Source organism: Radiomyces spectabilis (genome assembly GCF_025331425.1).
Source record: "Radiomyces spectabilis strain NRRL 2753 chromosome Unknown BYT42scaffold_10, whole genome shotgun sequence".
In the NCBI taxonomy this organism is placed as follows: domain Eukaryota; kingdom Fungi; phylum Mucoromycota; class Mucoromycetes; order Mucorales; family Radiomycetaceae; genus Radiomyces; species Radiomyces spectabilis.
The window spans coordinates 574,157-597,860 of NW_026251935.1; the positions used below are offsets into that span (position 1 = coordinate 574,157).

A 23,704-nucleotide genomic window follows, 5' to 3' on the forward strand; every position below is an offset into this window, starting at 1 on the left:
CTTTAGAGATATAAAAGAAGAGATATTTACAGTGCTAAATCAGGTTTGGTTTGTAATTTTTTCAGCCATCATGGCCACAATGGCCGCGCCTACAATACGCGAGTGCTTCACAATGCCTACCGACAACGTCGACGCAATCGATGGCGGAAGAAGCGCTTTCAGCGTTTTGCATACTCGCGGATGGAACGACGGATAATCTTCATATATGCTTCCACTAATGGCTGCAGAATAGGGAATATCAGTCTCAACATCGTGAAGGCTGTCATCATTTCTACATATATTAGTTTGTTAGACTTACATATCGTGTATCCCGGCTGATCGGGCGATGTGGCGACTCCGTGATCCACCATGTGAAGAACCACAGCAGCAATAGCCGCTCCCATCAAGACGGCGGCCCGGCTGCCTACAAGTTCACACACTTTCTTGACAATCTCTCGATCAGCTACCGTGGTCCGCGAAAGATTCAACATGTCTTCCAACACGATGCGGGTATCGTCGAGGTTGTCGGTTTGGTCGCCCTCGCACACATACATGTAGCTCGTGTCAAAACTGTGAGACACATTCAAAATCTCGGACGATTCGCCGCCAAATAAAAGATCTTGATCCACAAGATAGATTAAAATATTCCGTACAAGTTCGCCCAGAAACACGCCCGTCGTCATTTTTTCAAAAACGTGAAATTGCGGATTGATTGATTCACGATCCAATTTGCGATCAAACCAAGTGCGCGGTAGTGTGCGGTGAGAAGACCCAAAATTGCACCATTCCGTATTGATGATCATATCGTGATCTTGGGGAAAGCTCAAGTGGCGTAATTTCTTGACATTACCGATGCAGTCGTAATAAGCACAGTTGGTTCCGAGATTATGCACGATTCCCAGACGCGTCGCTGGATGTTGGTACGCGTGGGCCAGCAAGGTACATACAGTATCTACAGCAATAACAATCCGGGATCAGTTGGATCTTATGCCAAAAAAATTCTCGGCGGTTGACACTCGTGCTCCATACCGTTGGCTATGGCTACGATTTTGATGGGAAGTTGTTTATCATTGATTTTTTCATGCATCAGTTGAACAATGTCAACGCCGACGCCGTTGGGATAGCTGAATCCGTGACCTAATGACATGATCCGCCCGCTGCTCAATCCTGTTTGCTTGATAGCAAAGCCAAAGGAGATCGCCGTGGGATAAATAAAGTGCTCCTGAGTTCCAATTCGTAATAGAAAATCCGCTAGGCAATCCGCGACATATTCGATCAGGACGCCAAAATCACTGTCCGTCGTAAGGTCCTGAGGAATCTTGTACTGATACTGGTTGATGGCTAGCTTTCCATTTTCGCCTTTGAGCTTAACCTGACACACATACACATCCATACCGGCGATTTCCAGGGCCAAATACGTCCCCTTCTCATTTCCGGTTGGATAGCCTAATTGAGTTTTTTTTTTTTGAGTCTCAGAAAATCGCTCATTCTGGGAAAGGCATATGCCACAAAGAAATTATAAAAAAAAAAGGTTTGCTTGTGATACCTGTGACATAAGAAGGAATCATATTGAGGTCGCTTCCACGGTCGTTCACTAGCCCTTCTTGCATTTCGTTCCTAAACGATGCAATCACCGCCAACAAAGCTTGCTTTTCCAGGCACATTTCGCGATGCAGATCCAGAATGACCTGTTGCTGCTTGTCACTGCCATGTTTCAATGCTGGCAACACTTCCAGGACAAATGGCGATTCTTCGGGGGTATACAACGCAGGAAAGGCGGAGGTAGGTGTTTGTTGGAAAGTCATTAGGCCAACAAGAAAAGGCACACTTGGTGAAATGAGAGGCCACGACGCAAGTGCTCACAGACTCGGAATACTTTCGATGGCAGAAAAGAACACCGATGGAATTTCCCGAGAAAGGGGAAATATGGGTCGAGGCGGGAAAATTCGACCCTCATCAAAAAAGAAACAACAGTCAACCACTTGCCTTTTAAGGCACCTTTTCCCTTTGCTTCCATGGTTTGCTTCCATGGCTTCAGATAAAAAGAAACACGTTACACTTTTTCTCCTTTTTCTTCGCTTTTTCCTTTTTCATGGCTTTTTATTGGACAACTTTTCACAGGGGATTTCCCCCCAATCTTTGTTCGTTTAATAACCGCCAAATTCCCGGGAAGCATAATGATCAGCTGCTTGTTCGGCACTGCGCTGGGCGGCTTCTTTCTGAGAGTGAGACCAGTTGTGGGTTTCAGCAAACTTGACCACTTCAGCAGCCGCAAATGCAGCCACGGCCTGCTTAGCAAACCCATACGACACGGGTTTACCTTGCGCTTCCTGACGACGGCGATAAGCCTTGACGGCTTCATAAGCTGCCGCACCGGCAATCAGTTGATGCGATAAATGCGCTTTTCTCTCTTGGTATACTTCTCGGTGGGCCTCGGACGCTAAAATGATATTCAGCATCAAACCACGCGAAAATATTGCAATTTTTTTTTTCTTTTTTGGGTACCTTGCTCATACGAGATTGGCGCACAGTCGTTGCTAGAATAACTGCTGGTAGTGTAGCTACTGGTGCTATAGCTGCTGTAAGCGGGATTCTCATCGTCGGGCGGACCATAACCAGCTAATCCACCGGAGGATTGTCTTTGTTGTTCGTAACCAGGAGGAGGTCCGTAAGCTCCCCATTGCGATTGCTGCTGTTGCTGTTGCTGGGGGGCGGGTTGTTGCTGGTATCCGGGAGTGCCAAAGGGCTCGATAGTCCATTGCTGGTTGTCATTTTCGGTATCTTTGCGCAAATACAAGATCACTTTGGTGCCATCCTTATCCTTGCCACCCTACAATTAGTACATTAAAGTACCGTCAGTTCCATAAAGTATCACAACGATCAATTTATTTAGCTCACCTTGATGTCCAACACGAGGCGAGGGTCAGCGAGAACGTAGATGAAACCATCACGGTAACCCCATCGCTGATTGTGGGCTCTAAAAAAGGGTGGAGGAAAAAACGCAGTGTCAGTGGAAAATTGATCATGCATACATCATTATTTAGACATACTGTGTCAATTTGCGGTCATATTGAACGACAGGCTTGTCGGATTTCAGATCGCCACCGCGAACATCCATCACTGTTAAACGGAGGTTAAAATACACTGGCTCTGCACGCATGATACGAATGAAACCACCATATCGCTTGAACGCACATACCCAAGTTGGACTTTTTGTTGATCAAGAAGCCATCCTCAAAACGCCAGAGCTAACGAAAAATAAAAAGAATGAAACGGCATGACTGATGAGTATGAATGCAATGAACATGACTGCATGCGATGGAACTTACCTGGTTATCATTATCGTTTTCTTTCTGCAAAAAGAAGAAAAAATAAAGGTTAGTGTCAGCCACATGTTTGTTGAGGTAAAAAATTAGAATTGAAAGAAAGCCTTTACCTTGGGCCAAATGATGATGGATGTGTCAGCCTAGTAAATAAACGCCTAGAGTTAGACAAAAAGACCGCGATACATAGAAGCCAGAATACTTGCAGATGTTTCTCCATTGTACACATCCAAACAGGAACCGTTTTGACGGGATCTGATGTAAAAGTAAGTATTTTCAGGGAATCCAACCATGTTGTTGACGAGAGCAGGAAGAACAAGAGGGGAAGGCAAAACGGCGGATACACGGAAATGAAGGCTATTTATTGCTGCCAAGTCGGGGCTGAAAATAAAAATAAACTTTCATCAACTACTCTTTTTTATGTCACAAACTTTCAAGTTTTGCAGTTTCTGCATCATCCAGACACAGTAATTTGGCTAGGACCGGTACCATAAACTAATAACATAACAGGCATCGCTGAGGTGAGTGACAATGATGTCTGTTGTGCACATGATCAATATGACATACTGCTTTGTTATCCGATTGAAGAAATTTTAGAAGGACATTTTTCAGATATTCCGCGTTCATGTTCTGCCGCTTGTCAAACGCATCTAATTTTCTGTACTCTTACATATTACCATCCCATTCCGCTTTTCAATGTGTGTGATTGCACCAAGTCATGGATTTCTTTTTTACCTTATCTCGTTTTTTAAAACCTGTCGACTCACATGGTTAGCGAAAACATACGTCTTCACCGCGAGTTTCGACCCCATCTCGATGATTTGCTTACCTTTTCTTGTGCAGACAGGGCGGCGACTCTTTCTTCACTTTCTTGCAACATAGTAGCTAGTCGTTGCACTTGTTTTTTTAACTCTTCCTGACTGTCAGGTCGTGTGACAAACGGCGAAATCAATTGGCTCATGGAGGCTGCACGGACAGTGAATTTTCAACTTGTTGACCTGCAACGAGCATGGGACTTACTATATACATCTCCACTTGGTTCCTCGGATGTTTCTGTAAAGTTTGCTTTGACGCTGTCATCATGTGCGGATGAGGATGGCGACGTTGTTACAGGTGTAGATGCTTGTTTTTGTTTCTCATACAGTGCTTGCAGATGGGCCAAGTCCTCTTTTAATTTTGCATTTTCTTCTTGCAATTGCTGCATTGAAAAATCAGTTACGGCGTGTTTGCTACTTTGATCTGATCGGTTTTCGATGGAAAGCGATTCCATCTCCTTGGCCATCAACGCGTCTTTTAATTTACGAACAGTGCTTTCGTGTGTCTCGGTCAAGGATGCCATGGCTATGGATAGGTTGAATATCAGTTTTTTTTTTCTTCTCGTTTCCCAATACGGTGGCATGGATCGGTTTTTTTCCGAGAATCACGTTACCTTTTCCAAATGATGTCCGTTCCTGAGCCATTTCCTCGTGTAAACGGCTCAATGCCTCTTGACTAGCTATCCGTTCTTGTTCTGATTTATTGAACGCATTGGCTTTGATCTCGAGCTGCTGGATACGCTTGAGTGATTCTCGAAGATCATGTGCCAGTAAATCGTACTTTTTTTGTTGCTGTTTTTGGTCCGTTTCATACACTCTACCAGGATGAATTCCGAGAACCGTTTAGATGTGAGCCTATACCCACTTGCCCTCCGTCTTACATACGATTTCTCCCTTTGCAGTTGATTTACGGTTATCTCCAGTTCATTAATTCGTGTGTTCCCTGATTGGTCATTCGTATTTTGTTTAAGCACGATGTTGGCTCGTTTTTTGTATTGTTCATAGTCCGTTTTGGTTCGCTCCAGCTGAAGACTGAGCTGTCGCACTTGGGCTTCCTGTGGATCAGTCAGAAAAAGACATCGTATTGCTGTAAATAGCAAGTCAAAGCTTACCAACTGGTTCGAATGCGATGTTTGTTGCGCTTTGAGGGTATTTGTTTCAGAACGCAACCTTTCAATGTCACCTATTTCACATGCAGGTCTTTGTTATTTTCTGTTGGATGTGCTTGTGTACAGTAGCAACACCGAGGTTTGGCGTGGAAAACGCCGTTTATCCGGGGTTTCTTTTCCCTAATCAGCGCTTTTCCCGAGCCACTTACGATGCTGTGCTTCGACATTCGATCTCCACTCTTGTTCCTGTGCTTGGCATTTTTCCAGCTCGTCCTTCAGCTGATTGTATTCGGACTCCTTGGCGGAAACGGAAGCACGGTATTTATCCAAATTCTTGGTGGACTGTGCAAACAGCTCTACATGAAATCGTATAATTGGAATATGAATAAACAAAACAGGGTCATGTGCCTAATAGCCGGTGGCAGGATTATACCTCTCATTTTTTTCAGCTTGTCTTCATAATCAGCTAATTGATATTTGCATGATATCAGTCCAAATTATGCCTTGCTTAAACAAACGTATTTGGGCCATCATCACCTGTACGCTTTGCCATGGTATCTTGCAGTCGTGCATTCTCTTTGAGTTGAGCGTTTAACTGATGTCGTAAATCCTTGACCTAAATCAACCTGTCCGTTAAGCTGCGTCTCGTTCACTAGATGGAGAGAATTGTGACCGACCTGTTCTCTGTTTTGAAGGGAGGATCTATCGGCTTGCGATCGGACCTTGAGAGGATCGTCAATGACTTCTCTTGTTGCGCTTTGCTTTACAGAGTCAAGAAAGTAGAAGGAAAGAGGCAGAGAGTGTCAACACAGTGTTTAGAGACTAGTGGTCAGGTCAGGACTGTTTACCTTCGCCATTCCTCGCTCATTGTCCGAGTTTCCCATTCGGTTCATTATGCTCTAATTACTTTCGGTGTCGGTGTGGTGGTGAATGAAAGTCTGGCTGAACTGTTCATCGTGATTCACACTGCTGATTTCCCTCGGCAAGTGAACCAATGTTCCCGTATTCCAAGTCGGGGTTTGATTTGATCACAAATACTCACAGTGCCTGTCGTGTTCAGCAAAACAGGTAAAAAAGTATAGCTGATAGCGGATGTCAATAAGCTGCAACGGAAAGTGATGGGGGGTTATAGTGGTGATAGGCAGTTATATCTGGTAACTGAAGAGAAGGGAAAAGTGGGGTTTTTCTCTGGGGGGGGGGGGAAGAAGGCAGTCATGCAAGCTCGAGTTTGTGAAGTGTGTAATGATAATTGTGTTCTGTGATTTCCTTTTCTATGCTGCCCACTTTTGCCCAGGTTCATAAAATGGCTGTTAATTTTTATCTAATAAAGAATGTCTTTTGTTCGAGAAAAATTGTAACCGCTTATTTATTACTGCCGAATCTCTATTTCCTTCAAAACCACATAGCGAGATAACCCACCCGGAGTGAGCGAAACTTCATGTGCAAAAGGAAGCACATGAAACGATTTAGAAATCCAAAGCCGAGCTCATCGGAAATACTGTGACTCTTCCACGACCCGTACTTGTTCCACCGCGCTGTTGGCTATTTTATGGAAGGATCTAAAGAAGATCGGTTTAAAAGGAGGGATATGTCAAACAAAATGGCTCATGGAAACAGCCAATTTAACTAATTATCCATATGGCTTGGCAGACAAAATTCGAAACCAGGATCATGTTGGTGACGGGCAATTTTCAGGTACAAGCTGGTGCTCGATCGCCCATGATCCAAAACAATAAACAAGGCCATAGTGTTGCTTTTGCTTTGGATTTATTTTTGTATCATAGATGATCCAAATAAAGGAAAAGCCAGGGTTTCTGAAGTGCTAGCCGTGTTTTGCAACGAAGCCTTGCTAATCGATGATGAATTTTGAGCAGCACCTCCGATACTGGAGCATAATAGTTTATCCCATGATACACATACAATTCCAAAATATGTATAGTTTGGTGAACGCCGCTGCCGGTTGTTTGGCCAAAAGTCTCCGCACCTAAAAGAGTAAGAATTATGGCACGTGTTAGTCGACACCGTCGTTAAGTCGAAAACAACTGATTGCTTTTTACCGCAAAATCTTGTATTTCACAGCGAAAAAGTTGGATCCAGTGGCGACAATGCATCTTTCGGCGGGATTTGAAACATGACATAAATTTGGATTTGTATCATCCAAGCCACGCCTGCATATCTTTTGTTCCGTTCGTCTTAAGAGAATGAAGGATCCAAAATCACTCGACAATCTGTGGATAGCAGCTGGTATGTCTTGAGATAACAAACTTATAGATGGAATGACTTAGACTTTACGTAGGCGATGGTCAGCTGGATAGAGTCAAAGTAAGAAATGCGACGAGATATAATCGCTCGAACTCACGATCTGACAAATCTCTTTCTAGGATCTCATTGAAACCGGGGCTGATGTGAATGCTCATGACGAATTTGGATACACTGCCATGTAATTATGGCCTTATACCGTTCGAGATTTTAGTGTGGTTGGTATTGATTGTTATTCTTTTCACTGGTTTCAGGCATGCTGCGGTATCATACGGTGAAACGGACATTGTCAAGTATTTGCTGAGCAAAGGTGCCAACGTGGATATTGAGGATTTTGAAAAAGATACGCCGTTGTACGTTGCCGAAACTGTCGAGATGGCCCAGTTGCTTTTAGATAATGGAGCTGACCCACATCATCGCAACGAGGATGGCATTACACCAGCGGCCACGGCACAACAAGAAGGATGGACGGCTGTAGCAGAATTACTGGCTGGTATTACAAAGGAAGAATTATCGGAACAGGTGGATCCTGAGCAAGAGGAAGCCGCAGCCCTCTCCCATACGCAGGAAGAAGCAGACATGATCAATAGTTCTGAGTTCCAAAATCAAGTCGAACAGGTTTTTCAACGATTGCAGGAACAAGGCGGTGTAGAGAACGAAGAAGAGCTGGAAGAGATAGTGACAAAGATTGTGCTCGATGAAATGAGACGACGAAACATGCAATGATCGGTAGTCATCCCTTTTTGTAATGTAAATATTCATATAAAAGATTGACAAAGAGTCATGCCACTGTCACAAAACCAGCACAGGGCATGCAATGATCTTCAAGAAGAAATAGGCCGGAAGACTCTCTGATCCAATGTAATAGTAACGTCACCGCTCGTTTTGAACATCTGCCGACTATTTCGTTGAGAGTCGGTGACAAGCGTTATTCTCCGTGTTAGTTGAATTGGCTCAACAAAGGTGTCACCGTAGACGATGCGCGACTTGTCCAACCGTCTTCGTCGTCCAACAAGAAATGGCACCTTTGACAAGAGCCAGAAGCCTGCCACGAAAATGGTACGAACGCGGTGGCCCGTCGAAGAACAAATTGTTTTACTTCTTGGGTGGGACATGGATACCGTTCCCATTGGGATGATCGGCTGGGCGAGTTATCGTTAACACATGTACCAATTGTGTACCAGTACAACTTTTGTAGGACACGTTAAGGGGAGTGGTGGTTTGATGAATCCCATGATTATTTCCTGACAGTATCGGTGTACAGTATCCAATCTCGGGATAAGAGTTGTGGTATATCCACTACTTGTCGTATTATCCATCCTAGACTGGTGTTTCCCAAACAGGAAGATCGGGATTTAGACGTGTTTCCATTCTGAGTGAGCTTCTCCATTAGAACACCGATTGAGCCTCTTTCATCCATAGCTTGGATCTATCACCGAGATCAATTCATACAGGTAAAGCTGTCACATCACAGCATGTGGATCCTTCCTAATACACCTTATAATTGAGGACTGCTCATTGATAATTATTAATTCCGACTCACGACTAAAGTATACATAGGCAGATCACGTTAATCGAAATAAAATCATCCAACAGTCTCAAAGGATTCTCATGGTATGATTTACCGCAATTATTGCTCTTCTGACGGATTCTTTGAAGTGGTCATGAGGCGTCATGAACACCGCCACCTATCCGGAAGCAACCAGTCCAAAGGAGTGAATTCCAGAATGATACTGTTGATTGCTTAAAGGAATTCACTGGTCACAGTAACTAGGGATTTTGCTAAAATGTATCGATATACCCTCAAAGATGAAGAGTGCAAGAAAAAGGAAGAAATGCAGTAACGGGCAGCTTGCAAGGGCGCTCATCGGGAAAACTAGCACGACCATCATTTGTTATGCAAAATTTGATGACGTATACTGAGCAAATACGTCAGCTATAAAATTGCTTTCATCTTATTTTTCCACTCCTTCTTTTCTCCCTTCAATATTTCGTTGTGCCGAAGGTAAGATGTTGAGTAGTACAGTATTGGTTAGGACGACGGGCTATAGTAGAGCACTGCCTCTAGTAGTCAGCGATGGTCAGGCCCTCGGTCTGGCAGGAGATGAACGGGCACTGTTACCGGTATCTGCCACTATCATGGGCACGTATTTGGGTTCTGCTGAAACAGAGAAGCACTGCCTCTAGTAGTCGGCGATGGTCAGGCCCTCGGTCTGGCAGGAGATGAACGGGCACTGTTACTGGTATCTGCCACTTACACGGGCACGTATTCGGGTTTCTCTGCCTTAGTCGTCCGATTGGCAAGGACAGTTTTATATTAATGTCAGTTCTCTCTCTTTTTTTAAAAAAAATATATATATATCCCATGGTCCGCCTGCGATACCGGTGTTGGTGCAATCCATCCATACTCATGCTTTCTGAGGCCATTCCAATGATGCTGTGGAAAAACTAGTATTAATGTGACAATGATGCACTTAGCTGCAATGAATAAAACAGAGCTGTATTTTCTAGCGCAAAATAGCCAAGGTTGCTTACATTCTACAAATACCATATTCCTTTCATGGGTTGCTCCTTTCATGGCTTGGGAAAAAAAAGATTCACATGAGATTCAGTTTCATTAATTCCATTCATTTCTATTGGATCCGGGTTCATTATTGACATCATGTCGACAACGTCCACTCCTCTGTTTACAACGAATGGGCCAAATTTGGCTACCGTCGTTTCTCTTTTTTTTTTATTTTTATCTGGGTACTCAGTTCCATGGATGTTACCAAAAAAAGGCACAACCAGCAAAATCAATCTTACAGCGAGCTCCGATCTCGATGAAAAAAGACGCGGAAAGTGGGGAACCCACCATTAGTTTGGGCAAGGGAAACGATGGCGCGTTAAAAGTAAAGTGTCAAGATTTAAAGAAGCCTTGGAAATGGAGTAACCGGGTCCATGTCTAAAATAAACTTTGCAATGATGGGCGGACATCCAAAAAAAGGAGTCGGCAATTCCTGTCTTGCTGCGGACGCCAGCCGACACGATTGAAAATATTCTGGATTTGCTATTTATACTACAGTAGGCTTTTATATGGCAACATACACAGAAAATCACCCATCATATCTTTTATGTTGACAGGCACTGGTTCATAGGAAGAGCGAATTAAAACTGCTGGCAAAAATGAGGGAAGTGCCATACGCTGGAAATATTATTCTCACGTCATTTATGCAGAGTGTCCACAAGTGGCGCCACCGATGGTTCCCCCAACCTTTTTTTTCGTCTTATCTGAGCCAACTTTATTTGCCAAAGGATTTGGACAATTCATTTCCAAGGCTTCTTTAAATCTTGACACTTTACTTTTAACGCGCCATCGTTTCCCTTGCCCAAACTAATGGTGGGTTCCCCACTTTCCGCGTCTTTTTTCATCGAGATCGGAGCTCGCTGTAAGATTGATTTTGCTGGTTGTGCCTTTTTTTGGTAACATCCATGGAACTGAGTACCCAGATAAAAATAAAAAAAAAAGAGAAACGACGGTAGCCAAATTTGGCCCATTCGTTGTAAACAGAGGAGTGGACGTTGTCGACATGATGTCAATAATGAACCCGGATCCAATAGAAATGAATGGAATTAATGAAACTGAATCTCATGTGAATCTTTTTTTTCCCAAGCCATGAAAGGAGCAACCCATGAAAGGAATATGGTATTTGTAGAATGTAAGCAACCTTGGCTATTTTGCGCTAGAAAATACAGCTCTGTTTTATTCATTGCAGCTAAGTGCATCATTGTCACATTAATACTAGTTTTTCCACAGCATCATTGGAATGGCCTCAGAAAGCATGAGTATGGATGGATTGCACCAACACCGGTATCGCAGGCGGACCATGGGATATATATATATTTTTTTTAAAAAAAGAGAGAGAACTGACATTAATATAAAACTGTCCTTGCCAATCGGACGACTAAGGCAGAGAAACCCGAATACGTGCCCGTGTAAGTGGCAGATACCAGTAACAGTGCCCGTTCATCTCCTGCCAGACCGAGGGCCTGACCATCGCCGACTACTAGAGGCAGTGCTTCTCTGTTTCAGCAGAACCCAAATACGTGCCCATGATAGTGGCAGATACCGGTAACAGTGCCCGTTCATCTCCTGCCAGACCGAGGGCCTGACCATCGCTGACTACTAGAGGCAGTGCTCTACTATAGCCCGTCGTCCTAACCAATACTGTACTACTCAACATCTTACCTTCGGCACAACGAAATATTGAAGGAAGGAAAGGAAAGAAGGGTCGGAACCGCCCCCCGCCCCCCAAAAAAAAGGAATTTATAGCTGCCATTCTCCTATTTTGATTGGTTAACTCTCAAATTATGCTGCTGTGACTGGAGCAAAAGGGGTGTGTTTGGCTGCGAGATGAATGTTTCTGCACTCAGACGTAAACAAGATGAAAAGACAATGAAATGAAACGGGGTAAACGAATTTCCTAATACGCGTAAAACAATAAGGTTCTTTGATACGAGAAATAATCTTTAGCAACAAGGACGAACAACTATAGATATTATTCACTACTTCAATCAACTGGCCCATACGCAGCGATGGGCGTACGCGAGGTGTCTTCATAGTCATCCACAAAATCTTGCCAGTTGCTTGGGATAGGACGATATTGCTGGACAAAAACGGCATAACGCATCATTAATTGCTAGTAACAAGTGGACGTTCGTTACGAAGATTAAAAAATATGGGCAATCCCTCTAGCGATCACGGAATAACCGGTGCGCGCAATCTCGAACATGACATTTACTCCAGACGGGAGAAGTTGGGATAGGTAGAACGTGATAATGAAGCCTGGTAAAAAAGGAAAGGAAAAAAAGAATGAGTAATAAGCAAACCTTGCACAGTGGGCAACATACCGTGAATCTGGAAATCGAAAGCCGAATCCAATTGGTGCACATCAACAGTGTCCTTGTTGGACACTGTGAGGCGGAAGAATTTCACAGAAATATCATGGGAGCTTCTTCCTTCAGCTTTCGTCTCACCATATCCAGGGGATCGCACAAAGAGTCTCTGCTGTTTCTCCACGATGATTGCATCTGGTCGCGTTATCTTTTACATTCTGTATGCCACTTCAATAAATTCCATGTTGTTTTAATACATCTAATACAAAATTTTGTCCACCTTCAACTGGAATTGTGTCGACCCCTTGGAGGTGCACTTTCCGGGAAGGATCGGCAAGGAGGCATGAAAGCATGGAGTCATAAAATGTGCTCCATAGAGCCATTTCCTTGATACTATTTTTGACGGGAGGTGTGGCAGGCAGCTTTTGGATCATGCAAGAGCGTAAAATAGTCATAGTTACTGTTCGTGTTTGAATGAAGGACCATTACTTACATGTTAGCCACGCCTCCCAAGAAACAGCATTGTCCATAGGGCAATGATGCGCTAATATTCACGACCTTGATAATTACGCCGTCGGCTGTGATCTTGTTCATGCTCAGCGCAGTGATCAGTTGTTGACACCTCCAGATACACAGGGTCCGACAAGCCAATGTCGTAAATCCACGGCGCCAAAGCGCAATGCAACTGTCAAATTGTCCAGAGGCTCTTCGCCAAACTTTATTTAGTAAAATGCCAAAATTAAAAAATAAAAAAAATGTCATTCCACTTAAAGATGAAGATTAACTGTGCCATCGTGCTTTGCTGCTCCTGGTCCAAAACGAGCATGCGGGCAAGTGCTGCAATCTCGTTGCAGTAATCCTCCAGTGGTAGTATTGAATGATGGCTTATTAGGCATTGGTGCAACATTACGGTATCTTTCAAACAGTTGGGTAATGTTGTGACCTTGAAAATACCATGATCCATTATATCGTGATTGACAAGCAGTAATGCGCAGTCGGCGGGTTTCTGTGCATGTCTGACGCCAGTCGTTCTTGGGCTTGACGCTGTTACTGCTACCAGCGGCTGCGGGTTCTTGGACTACCAACATGCGCTGCTCTTTAATGTTCTTGGTGCACCATATGCTACAGCGGGTGTCAAAAGGGTTCGCATCGTTATTCGATCTCAAGGCCATCGTCATCTTCTTCGCAAAAATAGGACATGGATACGAAAAGAAGTTCTTCGGGCGTGTATCCATCTTGCAGGGAACCCACCCCATGGTCCTCGTAATCTGAGCGTTTCTGCTGGCCCACTTCGGCGCCATGTCTTCTTTCTGGCGTTCAATGCATCTTCTTGAGGATAGGAATGATTGTTCATCCCCGTGAACATTTGGGAAGAGTACAGATCGACAATGGCCTTAGTATACTGCTCAATAGCAGATACGTGTGTATTGAAATCATCGACTTGGACTGTGGCGCATGTAAATCGGGCGCCGCAAATAAGGTTCTGCCAAGATTGACCTGCGTACTATATCAGCATCATTAATATAAATGTAATGGGCGTCTTGACTTGCCAAACTAAGCTTACATCATACCTTTCGCAGATTCTCTTTTATTTACTTAGTTATTGAATATGAGTAATGGAATCTATATAATCTTGAAGCTTCCAAGGAGGAGACACTGGGTGGCATTCCTTTCAGCTCATCATGAGAAAGTTGAATGCCGGCCTGGTTTTCTGTTTTTAAATACATTAAACAAAAATAAGAATATTCGATTTGTTAACGATAACTTACAATTCTCTGGCCACTCTGCACGAAGAAGCAACAAACAGAAACCACTCATGCCAAAACAATTCGGTGCTAATAGGCGAAACTGAACATATCGGTTGAATCTGTCCAAGGCAACGTATGTAGAAGCGCCAGGTTACGGCTGTCTCTTTTCAGTAAGGTAAAGTAGTATACTCCTCGGGCAACCTTCGAGGAAGGGCTATTTTTTAGGAGCCGTCAATAAGAAATCCTTGCGGTGGATTGAAGAGTGCCTTACCCGGTAAGAGGCAAACTTTGGTTTTAGGATTGCGGTGAGTAGGAATCATCTCTGGCTGAGATCGGCGTGACCTGGTGTCTTGGAGAGGAGTCTCCCGCGGTGCTCATTGTGCCGTAAAGTTCTAGCCACAGTATGGTAGAGGTATAAAGTGAACAAGAGATGCGGTATAAAAAAGATCGGACGTCCTACTATGTCTGATGGCATGCAATACAATGAATCATTTTTATGTCATGATTCACTATGTGACCAAGTGAGTCAAGCTTTGATCATGACCAGATCATTAATGAAATATTAAACATGTCATTGCTGTAACTTTATTCGTGCATCCTCATGGCTTTAATGCATGCACTTGAGATCAAACTCTTAAGCCCAAGTAATCTATCTTAGGCCTGCTTGCATTAAGAATCATAGGCCTGGCAAGACAGCGAAAGAACTGGGTAATAAAGAAGGCCGATAAAGATGGTACAGAAACGCTTTATGATACATTGCAGAAATGGATTATCCCTTTTAGAAAGCTGTACCAAACCAGTTATTTTTTATTTCGAAAAAGTACATACATGAAAATAGTGTCAAACGCTCGAAAACTATTGTTAACTTGATAACTTTACCTCCAGTTTGCTCCAGGCTCATCAATCCTGCCGATTACTGTCCGTGATTACTACATTCAAACCGCGTGAAATGGCTGTATTACAGAAATGTGGCCTCGCCTTAAGCAAATACTTCGACATCGTCATAAAGCAGAAGTACCCTTCTTCGCAAGCGTATGGACAGCCTCTTATATAGCCAATCGAAAAGCCATGCGGAATAACAGCTTCATCGTTCCGGTTCTATTTCCACCAGGCTCTTTTCAACACTTACTCCAGAATATTACAGACCTCAAGGACTCGTTCTCATTACCAAGACAAATTATTTTGATTGTCCTGTGCCCAAATTAACTGACTTACCGTTATATATCAGTCGACTTGGGAGGACATGCCAAAAGAGGTCCAGGCTGCATATCTTCCAAGATAATCAGAAACAAGTTCTGTATGTTTCCAGTGACCTCTCCTTCGCTTTCATAGCCTGGTAATCCGTGGATATTCAGTCTCGCAGCAACGACGAGCTCAAGCAGTAACATATCACTCTTCGCGATGGTCACCAAGGCGCACCGTTTCTGTGGCATCATCGTCCGGATTATAACCTGTTCCGCCACAGAGGGTATGATTTACCGCAATTATTGCTCTTCTGACGGAATCTTTGAACTGGTCATGAGGCGTCATGAACACCGCCAGCTATCCGGAAGCAACCAGTCCAGAGGAGTGAATTCCAGAAAGATACTGTTGATTGCTTAAAGGGATTCACTGGTCACAGTAACTAGGGATTTTGCTAAAATGTATCGATATACCCTCAAAGATGAAGAGTGCAAGAAAAAGGAAGAAATGCAGTAACGGGCAGCTTGCAAGGGCGCTCATCGGGAAAACTAGCACGACCATCATTGTTATGCAAAATTTGATGACGTATACTGAGCAAATATGTCGGCTATAAAAGTGCTTTCATCTTATTTTTCCACTCCTTCTTTTCTCCCTTCAATATTTCGTTGTGCCGAAGGTAAGATGTTGAGTATTACAGTATTGGTTAGGACGACGGGCTATAGTAGAGCACTGCCTCTAGTAGTCAGCGATGGTCAGGCCCTCGGTCTGGCAGGAGATGAACGGGCACTGTTACCGGTATCTGCCACTATCATGGGCACGTATTTGGGTTCTGCTGAAACAGAGAAGCACTGCCTCTAGTAGTCGGCGATGGTCAGGCCCTCGGTCTGGCAGGAGATGAACGGGCACTGTTACTGGTATCTGCCACTTACACGGGCACGTATTCGGGTTTCTCTGCCTTAGTCGTCCGATTGGCAAGGACAGTTTTATATTAATGTCAGTTCTCTCTCTTTTTTTAAAAAAAAATATATATATCCCATGGTCCGCCTGCGATGCCGGTGTTGGTGTAATCCATCCATACTCATGCTTTCTGAGGTCATTCCAATGATGTTGCGGAAAAACTAGTATTAATGTGACATGATGCACTTAGCGGCAAAGAATAAAAAAGAGCTATTTTTCCTTGTCGATTTTTCGGCTATTTTGCATTTTGTGTGATATTCAGCAATTCCACTCCTCCGGACCATCGCCTACATAGTCGTCGGAGAGGAGGTAATGATCGGCATTGGTGTATTGTTATACACATAGAAGATTCATTCATCGGTATGATTGACGCGCACTGGTTCACAGGAACAGTGAACTAGCATCACTGCTAAAAAAAAAAGCCATAAGCCGGAAATATCACTCTCACGTCATTTATGCAGAGTGTCCACAAGTGGCGCCGCTCACGGAACCTCATCTTTATTTTCGTCTTATCGAAGCCAAACTTTTAAATTGCTCATGAATTTGCTCAATTTATTTCCATGGCTTCCGCAAATCTGACACTTTCCGCATCTTTTTTTCATCGAGATGGAAGCTCGCTAAAAAAGATGGATTTTGCTAGACATGTCCTTTTTTGGAATCGCGGGACCCAGGTCAAAAAAAAAAAAACCACGGTAGCCAAATTTGGACCATCCCTTGGTAAACAAAGAAATGGACCTTAAGCATCGTGTCAATCATGAAATCAAACTTTATGCGGAAAGGTTTTTTGTAGGATAAAACCACTGCTCAAAATAAAAAGAAGATCGTCGTGGCTTTTTTTTTCCTTTTTGTCTTTGCTCTTTCGCCGGGAGCCGCTTGTTAAATAATCTACTAATCCTTACAGTACATTCGAGGAAAGAGTCAGATACGTAGATTCTCCCAGTTACCTCTGCTTTTATTTGCCTAGATATTCTCCTGAGCTCAATCCAATCGGTCATTTCTGAATAGCGGTCAAAGCAAAGTAAATTTTCGGGAAGGAGACGCTGATGATCCAACACAGTTGAAGTCTCTAATATCTTGAAACTAAGTGATTTTCTTAATTATGCATATCATAAATGCTTGGTCAAAGGTCGTAATGGAGAAGTCCACAAAAATTAGGGTGTTTATGACCAAAAAAAAAAAAAAAGAAGTAAACAAACAGTTCCTCTTTCGAAGAACGCGCTCCACATTTTTTATTTCACGCTTGATTTACATTTCCACAAGAAAACAGGTCAGTCAAGGGATACAGAGCTTGTGTTGAAGAATGTATTGTTTGGGGAAGGCGAATATACTTCCAAATTTTGATCATAAGTATCCAACTAAATACACATTCCAAGCTGTTCTTTCTTGCACCACTGATGTCCCTTTCTTGCAATTCAGTGTCAGCAGTGACGATTGCTATATAATGATATATAATTTTTTTATCATTACCTTCTTGGCGGCGACTTTGCTATGTGAGAGAACTTAGGACAAATGAACAATGAGAATCCTTTGAGACTGTTGGATATCTTTATTACGATTAATGTGATCTGCCTATTTATACTTTAGTTTTGAGTCGGAGTCAGTATTTATCAGTGAGCAGTCCTCGGTTATAAAGTGTATTTGGAAGGATACACATGCTGTGATGTGACAGCGTACCCGTATGAATTTGATCTCGGCGATAGGTCCAAGTTATGGATGAAGAGGCTCAATCGGTGTTCTTATGGAGAAGCTCACTCAGAATGAGAACACTGTCTAAATCCCGATCTTTCCTGTTTGGGAACACCAGTCTACGATGAATAACACAACAAGTAAAGCATATATCACAGTACGCGACGGTACGGACAAATCGGATTGCTTTATATCACAAATGCAAAAATATCCGAAGGTCGACAAGGAATTGCAGCTGATTGCATCATGTTACATTAATACTAATTTTTCAGCAACGTTATCGGAATGATCGCAGAAAGCAAAGCATGAACGTATTACAGCAAAACTGGCATCACAGACAGATGATGGGATATACTAATGAAAAATCGACATTAACACAAAATTGTCCTTGCCAATCGGACGATTAAGGCGGAGATACCGGATATGTGCCGCTGTTAGTGGCAGAGACAGTAATATTATCCATTCATTTCCCGCCAAACAGAGGGCCTGACTATCATTGACCACTAGAGGCGTGCTCTACTATATCCCGTTGCCCAAATATATACTGTTCCACATCTTACCTTTGGTTTAACAAATACTGAAAGAACTAAGGAGTAAAAAAATAAATAAATCATAGCTGCCGTTCTTGTCCTGATTGGCCACAAAAAAGAATACCCATTTTTTCTGCTAAATTATATACTCGGCCTATGGGATTGCTAGATACTTCATCGGCCATACCTAGACAGACAGACAATTCAATTCGTTATTAGGGTGCGGATGAAACATACAAACGGCAATGCTGGTTGATGCTTGTTGCAACCTACAGGTCAATGCGCAGCGATGGCGTACGCGAGGAATCTTGGTAGCCGTCCACAAAGTCTTGCCAGTTTCTTGCTGTAGAACGATTTTGGCTGGCGATTATAGTGCCGTTGCCTGACACGTCACAGAGACGCCGAAACATATCATGGATGGCCAGTAACAAGTGAACGTTGCGGAGGTTGAAGAACGCGGGCAATCCCTCTAGTGAGTGTGGAAAGGTAATGCGCGCAACCTCGAACATGGAATGCATGCCAGATGGGAAAATTTGTGACAGATAGAATGTAATGACAAAACCTGGAAAAAAAATGTGAATAACAAGCAAAACTTGCATAATCGGCTATATACCATGAATTTGAAAACCGATAGCCGACCCCAATTGATGCGAATCAATGGTCTCCTTGTTAAACACTGCGAGGCGGATCAAATCCACCGAAATGTCATGCGGGCTTGTTCCTTCAGTTTTGGCCTCTCCATAGCCAAGGGATCGTATAAAGAGTCTCTGTTGTTTCTGCTTAATCACTGCGTTTGGCCGCGATTGGCCACCTTCATTTGGAATCGTGTCAATCCAATGGAGTTGTACTTTTCGAGCGGGATCAGCAAGGAGGCACGAGATCATTGGGTCGTAAAATGTGCTCCACAGAATCAGTTCCTTGATGCTGTTGTTGGCGGCGGGTGTGACAGGCAACTTTTGGATCCTACAAGAGCGCAAAAAGTGGTTAGTTTTGTCTTTGAGCGAAGGAACATTATTTACATATTAGCTAAACCTCTCAAGAGGCGGCATTGTCCGTAGGGTAATGATGCGCTAATAATCATGATCTTGAGGGTGACTTCGTCGGCCGTGGTTTTGTTCATGCTCAGCGCAGTGATCAGCTTTGAAACCTCCAGATATACAGGGTCTGGCAAACCAATGTTGTAATCTACAGCGTCCGTCCGCAATGCATGTGTCAAGTTGTCCAGAAGCTCTTCACCAAAAATTGACATTGCCATCGTGCTTTGTTGGTCTTGGTTCAAAACGAGAATGTGGGCAAGTGCTGCAATCTCGTTGCAGTAATCCTCCGGTGGCAGCGTTGAATGATGGCTTATTAGGTCTTTTGCAGCATTACGATATCTTGCAAACAGTTGGGTGATATTGTGGCCTTGGAAAATCCAGGACCCATTTTCCTCATGACTGGCAAGTGGTGGGGTGTACTTGGCGTGGTTTCCGTGCTTGTCTGATGCCGGCTTTGGCGATTCGTCCTTGAGTTCACTACTAACTGTGCGTTCTACTGATTCAGATGCTGATGAGTCGTTCTCGGGTTCAGTGCTGTTGCTGCTACCAGCGGCTACCCGTTCTTGGAGTGCCACCATGCGCTGCTCATTCACCATGTCAATTAAATTATCGGATCCTTGAGCAATCTTGTTAAGGCGAAGGACTTCTTTGCGTTGCATCCAGTAACGAACATAGTGTACGCTTTTTGTCCAAATCTTGTAGTCTTGCAATGCCTTGCCATTCAGGTGCTTTTGACAAATTGACTCGTATCGCTGTTCTGCGGCTCGCTGGTCAAAAGGTTCGAAATGCTCAATATATGCCTTGAAGCTGACGGAGGTTCCTCGATCAATACACCACTGTGCATCAGATGCAATGGCGGTGGCCTGTCGTTTATTTGATCCTCTGTTTCCAAGTTGTCTGCGTTTTCGGCACATTACAAGTGAAAGAATGAAAAACCATTGCGTCATTGGGAAATGCGCACCTTTATTTTTTCATCAAAATTGCTAAATTTGTATTGCGAAAAGACGCCTTGACTAAGGAGCTGGCTGTACGACCTGGAGCCGCAGGATGAAAACTTTTTAGTAAGCAGAGTTGATGTACGCCACTAAAACACGTCTAATAAGACATCTCTAATCAGATCTAGTACATTAAAAGAAACTGGTCAATGTCAAATTTCTCTTTACTTCTGCGGATATTACTTACGAGTGCGTTGGAAAATCATTATTCATCGACCTGCACTACGGGCACATGCGAATCGAACCGAGTAAAATGAGATTCGACCATGCTTGACCTAATCATGTCAGCATCTTTAATATAAAATTCAATGAGTGTCTTGACTTACTGTGGCTTTTTCTGACGACATTCTGATAAGTAGTAAAGTATGTTCCCATCATCGTCCACACACCGCCTTCTCCACTTATCATTGTTTTCTTTTTCTGCAGGATTTCTTCCTATTATTACAGTGCGTTGGTATGAAGATAAAATATTGGTGGTTCGCTAGACTGACTTGTGATTGCATACCGGTAACTGTTCACTGCTACCGTCTCAGAGTCGCATCGACCGCACACCTTGCTGGTTCGGTATTCGCTAATCCAAATTACTAATGGCTGCGACAAGAACTGTTCAAAATCACTATTGAACAACACGTCTTAGGATTATATCTTGAACATCATGCCGTACCTTGATTGGGAGGGCGTGTAAGCAAATGCCACTATCGCCGGATCATCTGGCTTGCACTGATTGTCGTAAGCTTTCTCCTTCTTCAGCGACCGAATTTTCCAGAGTATTTGTACACCTACTGGCTGGGGGCTATCGAAAGATACATTAGTATACGTTGGGAAGACAGATCATGGGAAATTTGCAACTCACGATTGTTGACTCGGAAGGGTGACCGAGCAACAACTGTCGGCCGCGGCATCTGTCTGGGGATATAGTAAGGCACGTTTTCCCGATAAAAAAAGCCGCAATTGAAAGCGTGTAAACTAAGGATGAAACCAAACTAAGTTTACAGCATACCTTTTCTCGCATTTTACTTACTTAGGTGGATGCGAGTAATGGGATCTATATAATTTTGAAGATTTCCATGGAGGAGACATCGGGGGGCGTTTACAGTTCGTCATATGACGGTTGTATGCTGGCTTGTTTTTGGTTCTTTTTTTTAATATATAAGCAAAAACAGATACTGTATTCCGATCGTTAATGACTAGTTACCAGTTCTCTTGCCGCTCTGCAAGAAGACGCAACAAACAGAAACCACTCATGCCAAAACAAGTCGGTGCTAATAGGCGAAACTGAAAATACCGGTTGGGGTCCGTCCAATGCAAGATTTGTAGGAGCGCCAGATTACGCGCGCCTCTCTTCAGTAAGGTACACTACTGTGCTATCCTCAGGCAACCTTCAAAGAAGTGACTAGTTTTTGGGAGTCATCGATAAGAAATTCTTGCGATGGATTATAGAAAGGTTTACCCGGTAAGAGGCGAAATCTGATCTCTGGATAATATCGGTGGGAAGTGGCGTCCTGAAGAGGAGCTCTCCGCGTTGCTCATTGTGCTGTAAAGGTCGAGGCACAGTATGATGAAGGTATAAAGAGAACAATAGATCTAGTATAAAAAAGAAAGCGGACGTCCTACTATGCCTGATGGCATGTCAGTCATGCAATACAATGAATCATTGTTCTGTCTCTTCATGGAAAGAAATGAGAGTTCCGACCAGACCATTACCGGAATCTTAATTAAGTTGTTGCTATAAATTTATTCGTGCTTCCTCATGGCTTTATGCATGCATTTGAGATCGAACTCTATTAAGCCCAAGTAACCATCTTAGGCATGCTTGAATTAAAACTTTGCAGTCCTTGCAAAGCAGCGAAAGAACTGGATATTAGAGAACGCCGATAAAGATGATGCTGAAATGCTTTACGATACATTGGAGAAATGGATTATCTCTCTTAGAAAGCTGTAAGAAACCGGATATTCTTTCCTCGAAAAAATACATACATGAAAATAGTATTGAACGCTCGAAAACTACTGTTAACGTGATGGACTTACCTCCAGTTGCTCCAGGCTCATAAATCCTGCCGGTGACTGTCCATGATTACTACATTCAAACCTCGTGAAATGGATGTACAATTACAGAAATGTTGCCCCGCTTCATCGTCATAAAGCCACAAACTCATCTTCGCAAGCGTATAGCCAATCGAAAAGTCATAAGAGCGTCATCGACCCGAAACCACATACTCACACCAGATTTTTTCAACGCTTACTTCAGAATATTACAGACCCCATTATCAAGACAGAATATTTGATTGTTCTGTGTCAAAATCAACTTACCTTGGAAGAACAACTAGTATTAATGTGACATAGTGCAGTCAGCTGCAATGAATAAACAGAGATGTAATTCTAGTGCAAAATGGCCGAGATAACTTACATTCTACGAATGCAATATTGGTTTCATCCTACAAAAAAAATATTCCGCATAAAGTTTGATTTCATACAGTGGCGACTCGATTTAAGAACCACCCCGGGACCACGAAAAGTGATCCTTAAATCTCATTATTCTTAAATCGATGTGGTAACTTTATGCAATAGAATACGGATAATAAATTACCCGCTTGTGCCAGATCGAGCCCATAACATGAATCAGTAGAAAAATTCAGTATAACAGGGCTACGATCAAGTATCGTCAAGGAAACTTGGCAAATAATTGCAAACTTGGACAGAAGCATGCAATGGGATTCACCTGTATTGCCTGGAGACAGGTGAAAAACAACTGTTGCCAAATTTGCTTAAGGCACGACAATTCTATAATTGCTGATTGATTGCAGATAATGAGGTACAAGAAGATCGAACGGCAACTGATCATAGTAGATTTCGACTATCTTCAATATGATATTGAATTTAAAAGCTGAATAATAACGTGGGCCAATTATAAGAGCGGAGAAAAAATTACTCTGACAATAAGGGATCATGAATGAACTTACCTCCGGCCAATGAAATCTCTAAGCAAAGCATACGACAATATAAAGTATGAGGAGCAACTGGTGTTAAAGCAAGCTCCAATTAATGTGATATCTTCCATGATATAATAAAAGCGTAGCTATGGTTTTTTTTTTATCGATGCAAGAATATTTCTGGTCCAGGGTGATGGCGATGCGTATATCGAATTTTGGAACTAATTGCGCGTGTGATCTTGAAGATCACAGAACTTCAGTATACACAATATTATTTGT

At 43.1% G+C, this 23,704-nt stretch overlaps 8 protein-coding genes across 8 annotated transcripts; 2 read left to right on the forward strand and 6 right to left on the reverse strand.

Moving 5' to 3' along the window:
- Positions 1-39: 39 nt before the first annotated feature.
- BYT42DRAFT_616097 (uncharacterized protein) lies at positions 40-1,784 on the reverse strand (the record flags this gene model as incomplete). The annotated part of the gene is made up of 4 exons (XM_051572031.1): positions 40-221; positions 299-931; positions 1,009-1,425; positions 1,526-1,784. 4 exons carry the CDS (start codon positions 1,782-1,784, stop codon positions 40-42), a joined length of 1,491 nt encoding a protein of 496 aa, XP_051421024.1.
- A 263-nt stretch (positions 1,785-2,047) lies between these two features.
- Positions 2,048-3,621, reverse strand: BYT42DRAFT_578370 (ricin B lectin domain-containing protein). The gene is made up of 8 exons (XM_051569285.1): positions 3,509-3,621; positions 3,416-3,445; positions 3,309-3,332; positions 3,179-3,227; positions 3,030-3,099; positions 2,878-2,956; positions 2,485-2,809; positions 2,048-2,419 (listed from the first exon to the last, which is right to left on the reverse strand). The coding sequence occupies exons 1-8, from the start codon at positions 3,593-3,595 to the stop codon at positions 2,127-2,129; spliced, it is 957 nt and encodes a 318-aa protein (XP_051421025.1). The 5' UTR covers positions 3,596-3,621; the 3' UTR covers positions 2,048-2,126.
- On the reverse strand, positions 3,622-6,531 carry BYT42DRAFT_578387 (uncharacterized protein). Its single transcript, XM_051569286.1, has 13 exons — positions 6,075-6,531; positions 5,904-5,987; positions 5,764-5,842; positions 5,660-5,692; positions 5,436-5,582; positions 5,230-5,300; positions 5,003-5,172; positions 4,732-4,934; positions 4,323-4,643; positions 4,132-4,268; positions 4,038-4,057; positions 3,870-3,960; positions 3,622-3,797 (listed from the first exon to the last, which is right to left on the reverse strand). The coding sequence occupies exons 1-13, from the start codon at positions 6,117-6,119 to the stop codon at positions 3,726-3,728; spliced, it is 1,473 nt and encodes a 490-aa protein (XP_051421026.1). The 5' UTR covers positions 6,120-6,531; the 3' UTR covers positions 3,622-3,725.
- Positions 6,532-7,311: 780 nt separating this feature from the next.
- On the forward strand, positions 7,312-8,320 carry BYT42DRAFT_578389 (ankyrin repeat-containing domain protein). The gene is made up of 4 exons (XM_051569287.1): positions 7,312-7,470; positions 7,523-7,548; positions 7,608-7,666; positions 7,740-8,320. Exons 1-4 carry the CDS (start codon positions 7,428-7,430, stop codon positions 8,209-8,211), a joined length of 600 nt encoding a protein of 199 aa, XP_051421027.1. The 5' UTR covers positions 7,312-7,427; the 3' UTR covers positions 8,212-8,320.
- Positions 8,314-8,892, forward strand: BYT42DRAFT_578393 (uncharacterized protein). Its single transcript, XM_051569288.1, has one exon. The coding sequence runs from the start codon at positions 8,464-8,466 to the stop codon at positions 8,644-8,646; it is 183 nt and encodes a 60-aa protein (XP_051421028.1). The 5' UTR covers positions 8,314-8,463; the 3' UTR covers positions 8,647-8,892.
- Positions 8,893-11,746: 2,854 nt separating this feature from the next.
- On the reverse strand, positions 11,747-12,794 carry BYT42DRAFT_536446 (uncharacterized protein; the record flags this gene model as incomplete). The annotated part of the gene is made up of 3 exons (XM_051565487.1): positions 11,747-12,310; positions 12,376-12,568; positions 12,648-12,794. The coding sequence occupies 3 exons, from the start codon at positions 12,792-12,794 to the stop codon at positions 12,195-12,197; spliced, it is 456 nt and encodes a 151-aa protein (XP_051421029.1). The 3' UTR covers positions 11,747-12,194.
- Positions 12,795-12,904: 110 nt separating this feature from the next.
- Positions 12,905-13,680, reverse strand: BYT42DRAFT_646872 (uncharacterized protein; the record flags this gene model as incomplete). Its single annotated transcript, XM_051572692.1, has 2 exons — positions 13,146-13,680; positions 12,905-13,045 (listed from the first exon to the last, which is right to left on the reverse strand). The coding sequence occupies exons 1-2, from the start codon at positions 13,659-13,661 to the stop codon at positions 12,905-12,907; spliced, it is 657 nt and encodes a 218-aa protein (XP_051421030.1). The 5' UTR covers positions 13,662-13,680.
- Positions 13,681-18,732: 5,052 nt separating this feature from the next.
- BYT42DRAFT_547933 (uncharacterized protein) lies at positions 18,733-23,553 on the reverse strand (the record flags this gene model as incomplete). Its single annotated transcript, XM_051565981.1, has 12 exons — positions 18,733-19,025; positions 19,077-19,426; positions 19,483-20,336; positions 20,822-20,843; positions 21,001-21,111; positions 21,160-21,288; positions 21,517-21,540; positions 21,946-22,079; positions 22,524-22,559; positions 22,806-22,818; positions 22,903-22,905; positions 23,456-23,553. The coding sequence occupies 12 exons, from the start codon at positions 23,551-23,553 to the stop codon at positions 18,733-18,735; spliced, it is 2,067 nt and encodes a 688-aa protein (XP_051421031.1).
- Between the last annotated feature and the right edge of the window lie 151 nt (positions 23,554-23,704).

Excerpts from the sequence above, each read along its gene's own strand:
- BYT42DRAFT_578387 (XM_051569286.1), bottom strand. The coding sequence starts at position 6,119 with ATGAACCGAATGGGAAACTCGGACAATGAGCGAGGAATGGCGAAG. Across the intron at positions 5,988-6,074 it reads ATGAGCGAGGAATGGCGAAG|CAAAGCGCAACAAGAGAAGT; the intron begins GTAAACAGTCCT and ends GACTCTGTAAAG. Across the intron at positions 5,173-5,229 it reads CATCGCATTCGAACCAGTTG|GAAGCCCAAGTGCGACAGCT; the intron begins GTAAGCTTTGAC and ends ACTGATCCACAG.
- BYT42DRAFT_578389 (XM_051569287.1), top strand. The coding sequence starts at position 7,428 with ATGAAGGATCCAAAATCACTCGACAATCTGTGGATAGCAGCTG. Across the intron at positions 7,471-7,522 it reads CAATCTGTGGATAGCAGCTG|GCGATGGTCAGCTGGATAGA; the intron begins GTATGTCTTGAG and ends GACTTTACGTAG. Across the intron at positions 7,549-7,607 it reads GTCAGCTGGATAGAGTCAAA|GATCTCATTGAAACCGGGGC; the intron begins GTAAGAAATGCG and ends ATCTCTTTCTAG.
- BYT42DRAFT_578393 (XM_051569288.1), top strand. The coding sequence starts at position 8,464 with ATGCGCGACTTGTCCAACCGTCTTCGTCGTCCAACAAGAAATGGCACC.
- BYT42DRAFT_578370 (XM_051569285.1), bottom strand. The coding sequence starts at position 3,595 with ATGGTTGGATTCCCTGAAAATACTTACTTTTACATCAGATCCCGTCAA. Across the intron at positions 3,228-3,308 it reads AAAACGATAATGATAACCAG|CTCTGGCGTTTTGAGGATGG; the intron begins GTAAGTTCCATC and ends ATTTTTCGTTAG. Across the intron at positions 2,420-2,484 it reads GCCAATCTCGTATGAGCAAG|CGTCCGAGGCCCACCGAGAA; the intron begins GTACCCAAAAAA and ends ATATCATTTTAG.